The 17892-nt window shown below is 40.7% G+C and overlaps 1 protein-coding gene across 4 annotated transcripts in view; it reads right to left on the bottom strand.

Moving 5' to 3' along the window:
• Nucleotides 1-17892, bottom strand: part of TGFBR3 (transforming growth factor beta receptor 3) — a 193008-nt gene that overhangs the window by 157694 nt on the left and 17422 nt on the right. For all 4 annotated transcript variants that reach the window (XM_072754638.1, XM_072754636.1, XM_072754639.1 and 1 more), the window contains exon 2: nt 13069-13236. In XM_072754638.1, coding sequence (XP_072610739.1) covers nt 13069-13156 — 88 coding nt within the window. In that variant the 5' untranslated portion in view covers nt 13157-13236. The remainder of the gene's footprint in view (nt 1-13068; nt 13237-17892) is intronic.

Raw genomic sequence — 17892 nt, 5'->3', positions numbered from 1 at the left:
ATTCCAGACTGCTCCACACGCATGGCCAGCAAGATAAACACATTTTTGGGAGACCCAGAAAAAAGCTGGCAGGGGGGCAAGAAGTAAAAATGTTGTTGCATTCCTCTGGATTTTTCTGGTCCAATTTCAAAAACAGAATGACCACCACCTGGGGCTTGTGGCAAGCTCCAGGGCTGTACTTATGTTGTTCATTGCCCCCCTCTACCATGACACTGATGAGGTCTGAAAAAGCAAATCAGAAAACCTTACAAACCAGTGGCTAAATAAATGTTATTTTAAAAGACAGCTTTTTAGGCACAGAGGTTAAATCTTCTCTGTGTCTGATCCCATTTTTTAATAAATACAGTGTCAGCTCCTTAACTCTTGAAAATACTGCAGAATACCTGCTCAACAAAAATCCCTAGACTCTATGGCCAAAGTTGTTCTTGACAATAAGATAGTAATTGACTATCTTTTAGCTGATTGATTTTTTTTTTAGATAATTGATTATCTTTTAGCTGAGCAAAGGAGGTGTTTCTGCTGGGTCCAACATTACTTGTTGCACCTGGATTAAAACTTCTGGAGACGGTGAAACTCAGCTACATAAAATCACTGGACAGGGGTGCCTACCTGGCTCAGCTGGTAGAGCATGCAACTCCTGGTCTTGGGGTTCTAAGTTCAAAGAAAAAAATATATATATATAAAATATAAGATAAAAAATATATCAATGGGGGATCCCTGGGTGGCTCAGCGGTTTGGTGCCTGCCTTTGGCCCAGGGCACGATCCTGGAGTCCTGGGATCAAGTCCCGCATCGGGGTCCCGGCATGAAGCCTGCTTCTCCCTCCTCCTGTGTCTCTGCCTCTCTCTCTCTCTCTCTCTCTCTCTCTCTCTATATATATATATATATATATATATATATATATATATCATAAATAAATAAATCTTTAAAAAAAAATATATATATATATATATATATATCAATGGACAATCCACTTGGCTTAAGAAAGTGACTCCTTCAACAGGATCTTTCTTTGACTTCTTTGATTTTGATTGGTTTGGGTCTTGGGGACCACAGCTCCAAGGTACACTCCAGACACTGGGAATTACCTGGTTTAATAATCATGATAATCTCCCTAGTGTGCTATATTCTCTCAAAAGCTTTAAATATATGTTCGTAGCCACCAGCCACCAAGCAAATTATCTCCCTAAAACCAGAAAGTCAGAAAATGAAGAAAACAACCAACTTAAGGAACATGAACCTAGGGGTGCCTGGGTGGCTCAGTCTGTTAAGTGTCTGTCTTCAACTCAGGTCATGTCAAGGTCCTGGGATCAAGCCCCACATTGGGTTCCCTGCTCAGCGGGGAGTCTGCTTCTCCTTCTCCCTGTCTCTCCCCTGGCTTGTGCTCATGCATGCTCTCATTCTTTCTCTGTCAAATTAATCAATTTAAAAAAAAAAAAAAAAAGGAACATAAACCTGAAGTTACGACTTGCAAAGGAATACCATACAGAAAATCAGCATAATCTGTGAGAGTTTCAGAGTGGTAGCTGGGAGGGTGCTAATACCTTAAATTTTGATCATATTTCTCAGGCTGAGAGTATGATCATAGTGGGAGGAAGGGACTGTTAAAAACAAGATAACAGAGCAGCCCAGGTGACTCAGTGGTTTAGTGCCGTCTCAGCCCAGGGCCTGATCCTGGAGTCCCAGGATCAAGTCCCATGTCAGGCTCCAGGGAGCCTGCTTCTCCCTCTGCCTGTGTCTCTGCCAGCCCCCCACCCCATCTTTCATGAATAAATAAATAAAATCTTTAAAAAAAAAAAAAGATAACAGGCCCAAAATGGAGTTATTTATGCTGAGCCCCACATCACCAAGCTGACTGAATCACAGTTTCAGCTCTCCCAGAAATAGAACCTTAAACCAGACAATCAAGAATTACCTGGACAGCACTAGTGAGGTAATATGCCTGACAGGCCCCTGCCATCCCCTATAGAAAAGTGACCTTGCTGGGACACCTGAGTGGTTCAGTGGTTGAGCGCCTGCCTTCAGCACAGGGCATGGTCCTGGGGTCCTGGGATTGAGTTCCGCACTGGGCTCATACAGGGAGCGTGCTTCTCCCTCTGCCTATGTCTCTAGGTCTCTTGTCAATAAATAAATAACATCTTGGGGGGAAAAAAAAGTGACCTTGCTACAGCCAATCCACTTTTTACTGCTACAAACTTCCTTGTCTCACTCCCTGCTGTCTGTCATTTTGTATAACTCCTTGGAGCTCCTTTCTGTCTGCCAAATGTGATGCTGCCGGATTCATGAGTCACTGAATAACACCAATAAGATCTTTAAAATTAAATAATAAATAAATGTGGTACCAAGGTGCTTAAGTATCAAGAACGACTTAAATATTTTCACTTCTGAAAAATGTTAATATTTTTAAAGTTCTAGCTTTTATACAAAAAACATAAATAAAATAATAAAAAAATAAAAATAAATAAAGTTCTAGCTTGGAGTCTGGTAACAGGAATTAAATAGGAATCAGTGAGGAAACCAAAGTTTAAAACTAAAACAGCTACAGCAGAAATGAGCTGTACCCCACTTAACCCAAACTTTTTAAAAACCCTTTATAACCTACTTCAACTCCCCTTTTTATCCAGTCAGCTGGTACCATCTTTCATTACCTAGAGACTCCTCAGCCTAGTTGTCTGTACCAATGTCCCCAGGCTCATTGAATCCACACAAGTCTCCTGCCTTGGTCGACTAAGTCACAAGGCAAAAAATGGGAAAAGGCAAAAGAGGTACATGATAGTAAAAAAAGTGGGGGGAAATTGCTTCTTTAATAACTATGATGATTATGCCAAGGTGTAGCCCCAGCTCATAAAGATGCACCTGGCTTCTATGGGTACACCACACTTACAGCTGGAGAGCTAAAAATCTCTGAGGAACTCACTCCCTCAAACCAATTTCCTCTCCAGCACAAGAATCTCTTAGACCCAAATGAGTTTACCTAAAGGTTTTCAAGAGAGCTTTTTCAAAAGCAAGCTAAAACCAAGTTCTCATTTACAACAGTAAGAATTTTCTAAAAAGGGGACGCCTGGGTGGCTCAGTGGTTGAGTGTCTGCCTTTAGCTCAGGGCGTGATCCTGGGGTCCATCCTGAAAAAACTACCTGGGGAATAAAAAGAATGAGACTAGGCAATCAAGAAAAACTGGGAAGAGAGGGTCCAGGCTTTTAAGACCATGATTATTCAAGAACAGTTGTTAATAGGGCAAAAAGATTTTTTGATGATTTATTTTAAGATACAGCTTTTACTGTTATGTAGAAGTGATTATCTTTGCTAACAGATTATAGCCCAGTGTTCCACTGATAGGAGAAGGAACACATAAAAGTCACAACATCATTTTTTATTTCAAAAGCATATCATTCCCAAGGGTCCTCCCTTCCAAAATCTGTTTGTGGCTACCATCATCTTGCTCAATGATCACAACAGCCATCAACCAATATCCTCAAATGCACCTTTGCCCAACAGTCTATTCTCAACACGTCAGCCACAGGGGTCCTGTTAAAACATCCTTCAGATCATATCATTATGCTGCTCAAACCTTCCAGTGCCTCTGTCTCACTCTGCATAAAAATTACAAGGCTATATGCAGCCCCACACCTGCCCCCCAGTTAACTCTAATTGGCCCCTCTAGCAGCCACTTGGCCTGCTTACTACTTCTTGAGCACTTTAGGCAAACTGCCATGTCAGGACCTTTGCACTTGCTTTTCCTCCACCTGGAATTCTCATTCCCCTATACAGCCACTTAACTTACCTTCTTCAAATTTTTGTTCAAATGTGCTCTTTCCAGTGAGGTCCTCCCTATCCACTTTTTTAAAGTAATCTCAAAAAAATAAAATAAAATAAAATAAATAATCTCCACACCCAATATGGGGCTTGAACTCATGACCCCCAAAATCAAAGCATTTCACGCCCTTCCAACTGAGCCAGCCAGGTGCCCCTATCCACCTTCCTTTAAACTGTACTCCCCCTGGGGCACCTGGGTGGCTCAGTGGTTGAACATCAATCCGCCTTTGGCTCAGTTTGTGATCCCAGGGTCCTAGGATTGAGTCCCACATCAGGCTCCCCATGGGGAGCCTGCTGCTCCCTCTGCCTATGTGTCTGCCTCTCTCTGTCTCTCATGAATAAATAAATAACTTTAAATCTAAAAAAATAAATAAATAAAAGAAATTGTACTCCCCCACTAAATAATCCCCAGCCCCTTTGCTTTTTGTCCACTGAACCTGCTAAATGATGTATTATTTTTTTTGTTCTGATCTGATCCATTAGGATGTAAGCTTCGGGAGGATAAGGATTCTATTTTGTTCATTGCTGAGCCTCTAATACCTGGAATAATGTCTAGAATGCTCAATAGATGCTGATTGAGGGGCACCTGGGTGGCTCAGTGGGTTAAGCCTTCGGCTTAGGACATGATCCCAGAGTCCAGGGATAGAGCCCCATGTCAGGCTCCCTGCTAAGCAGAGAACCTACTTCTCCCCCTCCTGCTCCCCCTGCTTGTGCTCTTTCTCTCGTGTCAAATAAATAAATAAAATCTTAAAAAAAATAGATGCTTGTTGAAAAAAATCAATTAACTCTTTAAGAAATGTAACCATGTTACAAGGTAGAAAAAAACTCATTGTTTGCACTAATCAAAGTTTCCCCGTTTTGTGCCTCAGAAGCTAGCAGAGTACCTGGGGCTTGGTTAGGCACCCCAAGTTCACTGACCAGACTACAAGTTCTCATCCAAACATAGCAGCTATTTAAAAGTTGAATGAAAAGGTGAAATGACCAACGGTGCTTTCCTCTAACTCTAAAGAAAGGGGTAAGTGGGAGCTAGGTGGCGTTGTGCTTGGCCACGCAGCAACAGAACAGCCACGCTGGCACACCCAGATGCAGCCTACTGGGAAAAACGTGCACAGCACAGTGCTGCTGCAGCTCGGTGGTGTCACTGTTGGGAACGACAGCGCACAGGCAACTCTAGAAGCTGATGTGCTGCTCTCCCCAGAGGCTGGTGCTCCCCAAGTACCCTCCCGGCTTGGGTAGAAGAGTAGGAAGGAAGGGAGGTGTTACTCCTGACGGTTCTGGCCTATCATCTAGACTAGGACTAAGTTATTCAGACACACGAGGACAAACAGAAGCGACACAAAGAACCTAAAGCAGTCACGCTGGAACTTTTTCCTTTTGCCATAACTACAACTTGTCATTGTAGTTCCCTTCGCTGCCAACAGAGAGAATAACTTCAAAAAAAAATTTTTCTTTTGAAGGCGTTAAGACTGTCCACATTTCACCTTAGGTTTAGTTGGTTTGGTTTGGTTTTGTTTTTTTAAAGATTGTTATGAGTTGGCAGGATAGGGCAGGAGAATAGCTGGGCCTCAGGCCCCAGAGCACCTGCTGCCTAATCTTTGGAAGGAACATTCCAAGAGCAAGTGCATTTTTAAGTCCTCTAGAATTCTCCTGATTTATAGTGTCCTTTCAGAGAACAAAAATATGACTATATTGGACTTGAGAATGAATCTTTTTTAGACCATTCTGGCAGAAAATGTTTTTTTAAATAAATGTATGTCAGCAAGGAACTCACATGGATGCTGTCCGGGCCAATCTTCCAAGAGGGGTAAGCACTTTGATGCCTCGATGCCTGTGTAGAGGGCTGTCCTGATGGAAGGCCTCATGTTGGAACCCTTCCCGGAACACTCCCTGCTCTTACAACTCTTCCAAAACCAGCACGCAAAGCTCACAGCTCTATCAGTGATTCAAGGTAGCCCCAGTGTATAAGGGATTAGTTATCAAAGCAAACAAGCCGAGAAAGCCTCATTTCCTATATCCACAATGTGTGAAAGTATAAGCTTTGAGCGGTCAAACAGCTGTGTGGGCACATACAGATAGCTCTGTCCTGGTGGAAATGTTGATCAGTGTTTATAAAACAGACTTGCTGGTGCCCTAAAATAACCCAAATAAATCAGGAATCCAAAAAGCAGCGTGGCAATTACACAGCCTCGGATAAGGATGCAAAGGAGAGAGAAACCTGGCGTCTGTTCACTTGTCTGACATCAAATCTGTGAACAATCTTACTCGTGTTCTTGTGAACATCTTTCTTTTTTTTTTTTTAAATCTTTTTTTTTTTAATTTTTTTATTTATTTATTTATGATAGTCACAGAGAGAGAGAGAGAGAGGCAGACACAGGCGGAGGAAGAAGCAGGCTCCATGCACCGGGAGCCTGATGTGGGATTCGATCCCGGGTCTCCAGGATCGCGCCCTGGGCCAAAGGCAGGCGCCAAACCGCTGCGCCACCCAGGGATCCCATCTTTCTTACACTATCACAGCCAGTTACCCAACTATCAGCTAGTCAACTGCTTTTGCAAATGGAAAAAAAAAAGCTTTTATTAGACATCATATCCTATTCCACCCTGCCCCACACACATATACACACATACACCCAAGTCCATGCAGGGCAAGGGACTCTTTAATAAAAAATTCATCTTTTTCTTGACTACTGCTAAGTGTCCCAACTTTGTATGTGTATGCAAACACATACATGTTGGCATACTCTTTGTGTGTAAAAAAAAAAAGACCATGGGTATGCATGGTCTCCCCAAAAAAGAACACAACATAAAATTCAGGCCACTCTATCCACTCTGTGCCTTTTAATATAGTTCTTTACTCTTTAAGATTAAATAGAAAGTTGGCACCATGGTGAAAGCACATACAGATATCCTTGTCCTGGTGGAAATGTTGATCAGTGTTTATAAAACAGACCATTGCTGGTGCCCTTAAATAACCCAAATAAATCAGGAATCCAAAAAGCAGTGTGGTAATTACACAGTCTCGGATAAAGATGCAAAGGAGAGAGAAACATGGCATCTGCTCACTTGTCTGACATCAAATCTGTGAACAATCTTACTCATGTTCTTAGTGACCATCTTGTTTACACTATCACAGCTGGTCACCCAATTGGCATCACCCTTAACATCTTTTCCCTATATATCCAAGACAGCAATGAAATACGAAAGTGGTTACAGTTAACAACCTAAAGACAATAATAATCACAAAACAAATCAACCAGCTGGATCCAGAGACTCCGTATTGGCAAGAGAAGGCCTTGCTGGATTTGCTTGGAATCTCCAAGTCTATCCCTCCTCTACCCTTTACGTTCCCCAGTGGCAGCCACCACTGGCACTCTCCTCGTCTTCCTACTATTATGAACCACAGCCTCTGATCACTCAGTTGGCAGAGAGGAGAAAACCATGGAAGAACCACCTCTGCAGTCCGTAGGCCATTAATCGCAAGTCCTAGAGAAAGAGTACCAGTTCCTTTGGGGCAGCATAAGAGAAAGAGCATCAACTCTAGAGTTGTGGCCACTCTGCTAGCTACTACTTGTATGACTGTCAATGACCACTTTAACTTTCATTAAAATTGATTTGTCTCTCATTATATATTACATTTTTCTTCTCTAAGCCTCAGTTCCCGCTAGCATACCAATAGTAGTAGGAGTGGTGGCAGCGGTAACAATTACAAACACAGTGATGGAGACGACTGGGAGGCTCAGCAGTTGAGCGCCTGCCTTCGGTCCAGGGTGTAATCCTGGAGTCCTGGGATCGAGTCCCACATCAGGCTCCCTGCATGGAGCCTGCTTCTCTCTCTGCCTGTGTCTCTGCCTCTCTCTCTCTCTGTGTGTCTCTCATTAATAAATAAATAAAAGCTTAAAAAAAAACACACACACACACAGTGATGATGACAATCACCTACCTACCTCACTGGGTTTCTATAAGGATCAGATGAACTGGAAGGTGAATAGCGCCCAGCAGAGTGGCCGGCTACCACTATTTCAAGAGGTACTAAAGGAAGCACACCAGCAAAAGGACTAAGATTTGTCGGTGCAGCCTGCCTGCAGAGGACTGTTGAATTCTGGTTTGACTGAGAGTTGAGCTATCTTTCTTATAATAAATTACTTTCTCTGAGTCCCATTACCTCCCTTCTGGAAATGATCAAAACAATACCTGCCTACCCCCGGGACTACTGCTAGGAGAATTAAATGAAATAGTAGTCATAAGAGTATTTGAAAACTATAAATATAAAATGGCATTCTCATTAATTTAGCCTCCCCTCAAGGCTGTCAGTGTGTCCCATTCCAAATCAATTATTAACCGGTTGATAACTCTCCTTGTTGTCCCATGGACACAAGAGTTCAGAGCTTTCTTAGCAGGAAAATAGCTCCAACTAAAACCATCTCTATTTTCCTGTGTACTATCCCTGGAATTTCAGGTACATTCAGGAGAGATGAAAAGAAATGAATCTTGGGCAACCCGGGTGGCTCAGCGGTTTAGCGTTGCCTTCAGTCCGGGGCGTGATTCTGGAGTCCCAGGATCAAGTCCCACGTCAGGTTCCCTGCATGGAGCCTGCTTCTCCCTCTGCCTGTGTCTCTGCCTCTCTCTCTCTCTCTCTCTCTCTCTCTCATGAATAAATAAATATTTTTTTAAACCATGTCTTTAAAAATAGAAAAAAAAAGAAATGCATCTGCTCAATTGAAATGTGTGTGCAGGTTGTGGACAATCCTCCAAAAAGATGCATTTAGCCACAGAATGGCAACAATGGAATAAGGCAAACAGCCATCCCACCAACATCCCACTGGCACTGAGGCCAGCAGAGTGTCTGCAGAGTTCACCTCAGCAGCACCTCTTGCACTGGGCACAAGGGGCCAGTGGACTGCAGGCAAGTCCATCCCTTCCAACCAAATCGATTTCCTTGAATTCTCTGTGTATGCCTCTTTTTCTTGTTAGCAAGGCTCTTGGAAACACAGCCTTAGCTAACTCTGGCAAGCCTCAGGGGCAGAGTTAGTGTTTTTTACAGACAGGTGGCCAAACAATTTTTAAAGTGAAAACTTAGTGAGGCTTAAGCCCATAAGAGCATTTAATGTTTTAAACTTCCCACTTTTCTTAGATAGATTATAGGATTATTTTAAGATTTTATTGATTTACCTTGAAAGAGTGAGAAAGGAGTGTGTGAGCAAGCAGAGGGAGGGGCAGAGGCAGAGGGAGAGAATCTTAAGCAGGGCTTAATCTCAGACCCTGAGATCATGACCCGAGCCAAAATCAAGAGTCGGTGGCTCAACTGACTGAGCCACGCTGGTGCCCCATGGGATTATAGGATTTAGGACAAGGTGCCAAAAAACCTAAAATAATTTCTAACCAGGAGGCATGATGGTCCTCATACAGCTTTTGTTCATCAAGAGCAGGGCCTCCCCTACTCACACACTGTACAATGACTCAGGAAAAAGAGAGGGGAGGACAAGTATGAACATTATCAAAGCAACCTCAAAGCTCCTGGGATGGGGCTTGCTGACCACTACCTCCTTCACAAGCAGAGAAGGAAAGACTTTCACTAAAGACCCAGGCAAATCATGGAGCTAGAAGAGGCCTACTATCCTAACTCAGGTTAATTTTATGTGCTGTGCTACCCTTCGCCCTTCGCCCTTCCTGGCTACATATCTAAAGGAGGCCTTCTACACAGCTTTCACCCCTTCTGCCACCAAGAACTCTACAACAGAGCTTCACAGTCATGTCAGTAAGGTAAGAATGCAAATAAAGAAGACCCATTACTTGAAGGTCTCTCCATTCTGATGACTTACACATGTCTCATTTAAGGCGAAAGGAGTTTAATTTGGTTCCAGAATGACTTACTGGTGGCTACTCAGTCAAATGAAGGGGTTCAATCATTCCACACTGAGGGTTTCCTACACGGAGGCTCCAGTGGAGTGGGGATGGGCTGGACTCTAAAGCCAAACTGCCTGAGTCCAAGTCCCAGCTCTGTCATTATTAGTTATGGGACTTTATACAATTGTAAGTTATAAGCCAAACTGAGTCTCACTTTCCTTGTTTGTAAAATGTAAATTATGATAATACTAACACTCGCCCCAGAGGGTTGTCTTATAAAGACAAAACAAGCTGGCTGGCAGAGAGCAAGCCCGTGATAAATTGTTGGCCTGTATGCCAAGCGGTGTTGTCTTTGAAGCTAATGAAGCCATATACTCAGCCTCACTTTTTGAGGCCATAGTTTGGATTCTAAGATTAAACAGTATATGCCTTTGGCTACATGGGAATGGAAAAAAAAGGATCCAAACCTCAAAATGAAATCTACAAGCCTCGTTCCACAACCTACTCCCATCCTTCCTTCCAAACAGACCTCATTCCCATACCAGATCTCCAGGTCATCCATTCTTTAAAACTCATCAAGCACCCATGTCCCATATACTGTGCTAGCTGATCAGCCCCATGCCTTTACCCTCCTAGTTCCTGGCTGACCTTCAGAACAGAGCTCAAGGTTGAGCACACCCACAAAGCCCTCTCTAGCCACTCCAACCCACCTAGACTTCCTTTCCAACCTCTCTGAGGTCTTTTGACTTTTATTTGGTATTCACTATATACTGATTAGTTTGTTATATGGTTATATTTTACATGCCTAACTAACGCACAAGAGATTCAAAGGAAGGGATGAATCTTATATTTCTTTGTATACCCCTAAGTGACTAGTACTGTGCTTTGCACTTAGAGGGACTCAGCAAATAAGAGATTTACTTTATGTTTCATGATGACACAGCACAGAGCAAACTATCATTCTTTTTAAACAGGCTTCTGATCAATACTCCCTTCATGACAGACAGACTTAAAAGCTCAATCATCAGATCTAGACTAAGTAGGTTCATGGTTAAATCTGCCACTTACCAGCTGTGTGACCTTGAAGAAGTTACATAACCTGTGTTCAGTCTCCTCATCTATAAACTGGGAATAAGCAAAGTACCTACACTTCTTAGGACAGTAATAAGGGTGAATGAGGTAATATACATAAAGCACTTTCAACAGGGCCTGGCACACATTAATTCATTACTCTATAAATATTCATTATTATTACTATTATTTTCCTGAAGTTCAACTTATCAGAATGCCCTAAAAAGCATTTTGTGAGTATGCTAAGCCTACACAAAAAGCCACCGGATTCAGCATATACAAAACATTTCTCCCTTCTTGTTTAGCCAATAGGTTGTTCAAAAGGGCATTTCTGGGGCACCTGGGTGGCTCAGCTGGTTAAGTGTCTGACTATGGATCTCAGCTCAGGTCTTGATCTCAGGATCATGAGTTCAAGCTCCTACATAAAAAATAATAATAATAATAAAAATGGCATCTCTAATACTGTTCACATACATGTGTTCAGTTCATGAAAATATACTGAGCTACACACTTTCATGTACACATTTCTCTGTGTAAATTGTATTTCAATAAAAATTTAGCATTAAAAAAAAAGCATCTCTACCTCTACCATTAGTCAGTTGTCTCAGGCTGCTACAAAACTGGTAACTCTACCCTCAATTTTACTTTAATTCTCAGCAAAATTTTGAGTATGTATACAACTCAAAAAAAATATTTTACTAACGGCTTGAGAGAGGAAGGAAGGTCTTAACCAAAACTGATTCACTATCTAATACATCAAGGGTATACAGAGCCATCAAACTCACCACTTTCCCATAAAGTACCTTCTTCAGTTATGTTTTTTAGTCTATCTCAGGCATCAATGAAAGCAGAAAATTCTGCCTCAAACCTATGAGGTATGATAATACCTCGTCATCAAAATAGCACATTTTCCATCAAGCCATTTCTCTCTCTCTCTCTCTCTCTCTCTCTCTCTCTCTCTCCCCCTCCCCTCATCTTTTTTTGCTGCAACTTTTCAATGAGATTTTAATTAAGATCAGATTTAATGCAGAGGCTAAAAGACAAATAACTCTTCAATCATGAGACAAAATGAAACTGCTGACAGAGAATGGACAGTTCAAATTCACACTGGCATTTAAAAAACAAAACAAAACAATTACCAACTTTCTCTCAAGATATTTGCAACAAGGGGGACATTTTGCTGTCCAATCCCATAAACCACGCTCTGCAAACTGGCTTTCACTCAGCCTGTGCCTACTAATGACTCAGAGACTTAACTGCTTCTTAGTGGCTTCTTCAGTACAACACAGACATTAAGAGTGCAGATGTAAAACTTGGCTCCTCCACTTCCCAGTCACATGACTCTGTGCACATCATCTAATCTCTCATCTCATCATCTGTAAAATGGGAAAAATAATCTACCTACCTCAGAGTTGGGATTAAGTGAGCTCACAAAATAAGAATATCCTTATTCATTGTTATATTCTGTAATTATTTAGCCCCATGCTTGGCTGTGGTGACACACTCAATAAATGGCAATCATTATCATCACTAGCATCTCATCTGTATGTGAATTCAATAGCCAAAACCAAGAGGCTAATCATTTTTCAAGTCAATATGTTTCTTGTTGACACCAGCCAGTTTACAGAACTGGTCCAACAAATTCTTTCATGTGGCTTATTATGTAACAGACACAAAGCAAATTACCACAAAATAGAGCAAATTAAGCTTCCAAATTTGTTAAGCAACCCTGACTGGGAACATCAAGATGTTGATGTAGGGGATGAGATATTCTTACTTAAGCAACAATGTTCCAACCCAGTCGTTTGCTTCTTATCTCCAATCTCATACTCTGATTGCCTCCAGAAAGCACAGTTCTGTATTCTTTTTAAAGTTACACCTTAAAATATCTAAATAGGTAAAATGAATACTTCCTAAGCATCCTATGCCAAGAGTGTCACCTCTAAGTAGAAGACCTATTTATTTTCTGATAAAGAACAAAAAGGCTTTCTTGAAATTCTTATTTAGGGAGAGAAAATAAATGTAATCTAGGCATGGAACAAAATTAAGTGGGATTACACATCAGCATATTTGTTCTCTACCCATCTCAATACTGAGGTTTAGTCAGTATTATTTAGTAATGTCACTGATATTAGAATATCTAGCACCAGCCTAGTAAAATAGAACATAGACAAACATACTACGTAATCTGTAGTCAAATATTTTATTTCTCTGAAGAACAGAAATACTCACATTTTGCATAAACATATTTTTCAAAACATCTAAATTTTTCTGAACTAAAGAGACTGAAGAAAATATATCCGAAAGAATACAAGGAACATGCAATCTATATTCTGCAACTCACCTGTAGTGGCTACACAGGAACTCATCAGGGCAAACACAGCAATTACATAATGAGAAGTCATTTTGATTTCTCCAAAAGTGTGCCCCATTCAGTCACTTCAGCTTCAGATGTAGATAGTCTTTGCAAATCAGAAGCAGCCTTAAAAATCCTTTCCAATTTTCAAGTTGCCTGTAAAAATAAACATATTTCAAAAAGAAAACTTAATGCATAAACTTTTCAAAAACACACAGTAAAGAGAAATGAAGAATCTCTAAAAAGTCTAAGATAAATTTATGTGAAAAGATGCCTAGATAACACTCAAGTAAACTGAACTGGGGGTGCTAGTTACCTAATAAAAGATTTTTAAAGCAAATACTTTTGTAAAGAAATCCTTATTTTTGATACTTTAAATCTTTGGCTTTATATAAAATGTTCATGAATACAGAAGAAAATCAAGGTTCACCTATAATAGAACATTACCAGTTATGTTGTGGCACTAAAGTAATCAATGACACTTGCTACATGAACTTCCAAGTGTCAACAAAGAAACACAAACTCTAATCAAACTCAATCTAATGTTATAATGATGGAGTCATCACAAGGATCAAGTTAAAATACACTTAGAATCAATCTGAAAAATAAAGAACAATCAAAAGGGAAAGATCTCCTTTCAACTGTTTGCCAGCATTTTAACAGGAGAAAAGTCTTCCCTGTCTCTCAACCACAGTTAAGACTCTGGTAACTGGACCAGAGGATCCAGAGGTACTTCTAACCTTATGCTTATCCAGAGGCTTGAATGACAAGTTTTATGCTGATTTGCTTAAATGTGAATATCTCTCCTATGGCCCTAAAGATTACCTCATCTAGACACACCACATATATTTTCCAGCCCTATATTCCTGACCCTGGTACAACCCACAGAAGATGTTCAATTTGACAAACATTTATTGAGCACCCACTATGTTCCAGGCACTGTGTAAGAGCATGATTCCTTCTTATCAGGAAAAGAAGTTATCCAACAACTGGCTAAAAGCACAAAGACCCCATCCCATCTAGGCGCTGAGCCAGGCAAGATCATGAAGTTTCCAGGAACTATCTTAAATAGCTAGGGACTGCAGTCTTGTTACCCTCACCCGGGAAACACTATCTACAGAACCGGCTTGCTACCTTCAGAGACAAAGCCAGTTTGGGTACTCGTAGACGCAATACAAAAATATAAAAAACAATGGCAAAATGAGTTTCTAATTAAGTGGTCTTAGTTTACTGCATCAAATGTTAAGGAAAAGACATTTAAAATGGCTTTTAAATGCCTTCACAGGGTGCCTGGCTGGCTCACTTGGTTAAACGTTCCATTCTTGGTTTCAGCTTAGGTGATGATCTCAGGGTTGTGAGATCGAGCCCCTTATTGGGGACTCACACTCAGCACAGAGTCTGGTTGATTCTCTCTCCCTCCCCCTCTATCCCTTCCCCTACTCATGCTTTCTCTCTCTCAAATAAAGTCTTTAAAAAAAAAGTCAGTGACAGCAAAGAGAATTTGACCCTACTTTTTCCCTTCAAAAAATTAAATTTCCTGAATGGATTGATAAGGAAAACTCTCTCCAAAAGAATATGCTATTTCAGCAAATGCTAAGAGCAAATTTCATAAAGCAAAACCCTGTAAGGAGATCTCAGAAGAAGATGGCTTCCCAGAGGATTTTTATAGAGCACATAAACTATAACCAGCACGCGGCTTGTGGGAATATTTAATGAGCTTGTGTCACCCCCTGCCCGCAGCTGCAGAGGGTCTGTGGGACTGTGAGCATTAATCCAGGGGCTTAAACCAGGTCTGAATGAACCTGTGGAAAGAAAGGCAAAAGGTTCTATTAAAAATATAGACTGCAAATTGCTGACAAGAATATTGGGCAATTATTAAAATGCAGCAATTACAGATATAACAGAGCCAAGCTAAACAGTTTGATGCCCAAAGGCAAACCACAGCAAGTTTACACCGGATCTTAAAACATCTCCGAGGAAGTCAAAGACAAGTTGAAACTACACACTGTGCTGCTTCTAACAAAGAGGGAGTTTTTCTTCTTTTAGCTTAAAAGTCCCTCCATAATGTAACTTGTGCAAAAAGAAAATAAACTGCAAAGAGTTTTTGTCTAATCTTCTCAATGTGGTGACAGGATCCTAAGGCGGAGGAGAATAAAAAGGGAAGCAGGTCGTTCCCATTCTGTGGAACTCCAACTTTGGCCAAGACTTGCACCTTAATATACAGCTAGAAGAATGTTGGATGATCGAGGCTCCCAGCTTTGTTAATCTGAAATAAAACTGAGGAAATAAATACAAACTCTTTCTTTTTTCTCTAAGGTTATATATCTTACTCAATTTGCAAACAGCAGGGACTCCCACCCTGCGTTTCTAAACTCCCTGAGTATCTTTGGACTTTATAAACTAAATGCTTCCTTTAGAAATATAAATAAGGTACTCTGTGATCTTGAAATAACAATTTGGGGTCCATCATGTAAGTCATTTTGCCCAGTTCAAAGGGTATCAGTACTTTTGGTACCTACAAATGAACAGAAAAGAATCTGGGAGCCTAATGGACTTAAAATGCATGCGTGCACACTAATTCTTCTCATTTCAGAGTTCCTCCAGGTCTATTTCTGAGGCCATTAAACAGAGTGTGTTGCCCCATATTCTCTAGTGATCAGATAGCATGCACAGGTAAAGAGCAGGATTAACTTAAAAAAAATAAAATAAAATAAAATTCCCTCCCCAAATGAAAACCATCATGGGTTAAACCAATATTCAAAAGGAACTGGTTGGGAACAGTATTCCCTGGGTTGGTTGGGTTTTTTTTTTTTAAACAGCATCTCTTTCTCTATCTCAGAGATAAATGGTAAAATGATGTCTGGCAATAGGCTAAAAGCCAGCGAGAGAAATTACTAACTTCCCCTTAGAAGTCTAACCCAGCCAGCTATACACAAAATTATTTAAAATCAGAATGTTACTTGGAGTGGATCAATTTCTCAATTAAAGGAATTGGCATGCTACAGATAAATAACAGCTTTTAAAGCTGGAAGAGATTAACATGGTTCCACTGATGAAAAGGAACCCAAACTCCAAGCCCAGCACTTGCTCAAAGTAATATGGCAGTGTCAAGACTAGAAATCAGGTCTTCCCACGACAGGGTCTCCCTCCCAGATCCAGATTTGTCACTACAAACAAGGAACCATTTTCTCCCTCTCAATTCTCAATTTTCAGAACAGATTTCCCAAGAGAAGGAGAAGTCTGCTAGGGCTGCCATCAGACAATGGAACTTCCATGTGGACATAAACCCTCTGCACAAATCACTACTGATCACAAACTGTGACTTGACTTCGGGACTATAGGTGGCAACTATAACAAAGAATGCTTGATAATGCTGTATGACTCCAAGTTCTCTGAAAATGCAAAGGGTAAGATGAAGCACAAACTGTGCGATGTCATATCTGAACACTAAGACTCTTCAGCCCCCAATTAGGAAAATATTCAACAAATTTGAAGATCTTCAAGATGGAGATATATTGAATGCAGTAAATAAATTGCCATCCCCTAAACTCAGATAGTAAATAACACCTGAGTTTCTGGTACCTTAAACATGAAATTATTTTTTAACAGATCATTAAAATGTTTCTGGTCTGACATGTAAGTGAATTTTGGAGAGAGAAATATATTGTTAAGTCTGCAAACAGTTAAATAAAAGCTGGTAGAGGAATTGTTCTGATGGTTATTCAACATGTTATTCAGGGGATTTAGAAAACAGGCAGGATGGATGACATCAATATCTAACTTGGCAGCCCGTAAAAAGGGGGTATACAGGATGTAGAACAGATACTGTTGTTTGTCTAATGACATTTGGATGCCCTTTAAGACCTGTATACAGAAAAAGCAAAGCCACCTTACTGAATCACAACAGTAACTCTCAGATTTCTCTACCATAAAGAGAAACTGGTAATTCCAAAACCCCATTTTCAGACAGATTTGGCAAAAGGGGAAAAGTCTTAGATTTGGATTAGAAATCTTTGGAATCAAGACACGTAGGTGGCACAGTCAGTTAAGCATCCAACTCTTGGTTTTTAGCTTAGGTCGTGATCTCAGGGTCATGACACTGAGCCACACATTGGGCTCCACGTTCAGTGTGGAGTCTGCTTAAACTTCTCTCCCTTCCCCTCATCTCACTCTCTCTAAAATAAATCTTTAAAAAAAAATAAAATTTAAAAATTTTTAAAAAGAAATCTTTGGACTCACATTCAAACACAATATTCAACAAATATTTACTACTATAAACCAGGCACTGTTGAAGATGCCGAGGATGAAAAAAGGTGCCAAAAATCCTGCCCTCATGAAGCTTATAGTCTAGAAGTAACACCATTTGTTACATTAGGCAAGATATTTAATTTCCTAAGCTTCATTTCTTCCTTCAGTAAGTCTTTAGTTATTGCTTACTCCATGCCAGGCAATGGGGATATAATGGCCAAGCAAAGATACATGTTCTTTGTCATCATGGGCTCAAAGTTTGATGGGATAAACAGACCAATACTCACAAATTTGTAATTAGACACTATGATAAGAGCTCTAAAGGAAAAGTACCCATAACCTGAAGGATAAGTAGAAGCTTAAAAGGGTGAGGGATGACGTTACAGGTGGAGGAACTGTAACAGGTCCCTGACACTGGAGGGAGCAAGGCTGCAAAGCCAAAAGGGAAAGGAGACAAATAAGGTTCAAGAAAGAATTAAGCAGGTAAGTGGTGGGATCTATTAGGTTAAGATTTCCCTAGTACAGGGGCTCCTGGCTGGCTCAGTAGGTTAGAGCATGTGACTC

The sequence above is a fragment of the Vulpes vulpes genome, chromosome 3 (genome assembly GCF_048418805.1).
Source record: "Vulpes vulpes isolate BD-2025 chromosome 3, VulVul3, whole genome shotgun sequence".
Taxonomy (NCBI): domain Eukaryota; kingdom Metazoa; phylum Chordata; class Mammalia; order Carnivora; family Canidae; genus Vulpes; species Vulpes vulpes.
This window is presented reverse-complemented; position numbering and strand designations above follow the sequence as displayed.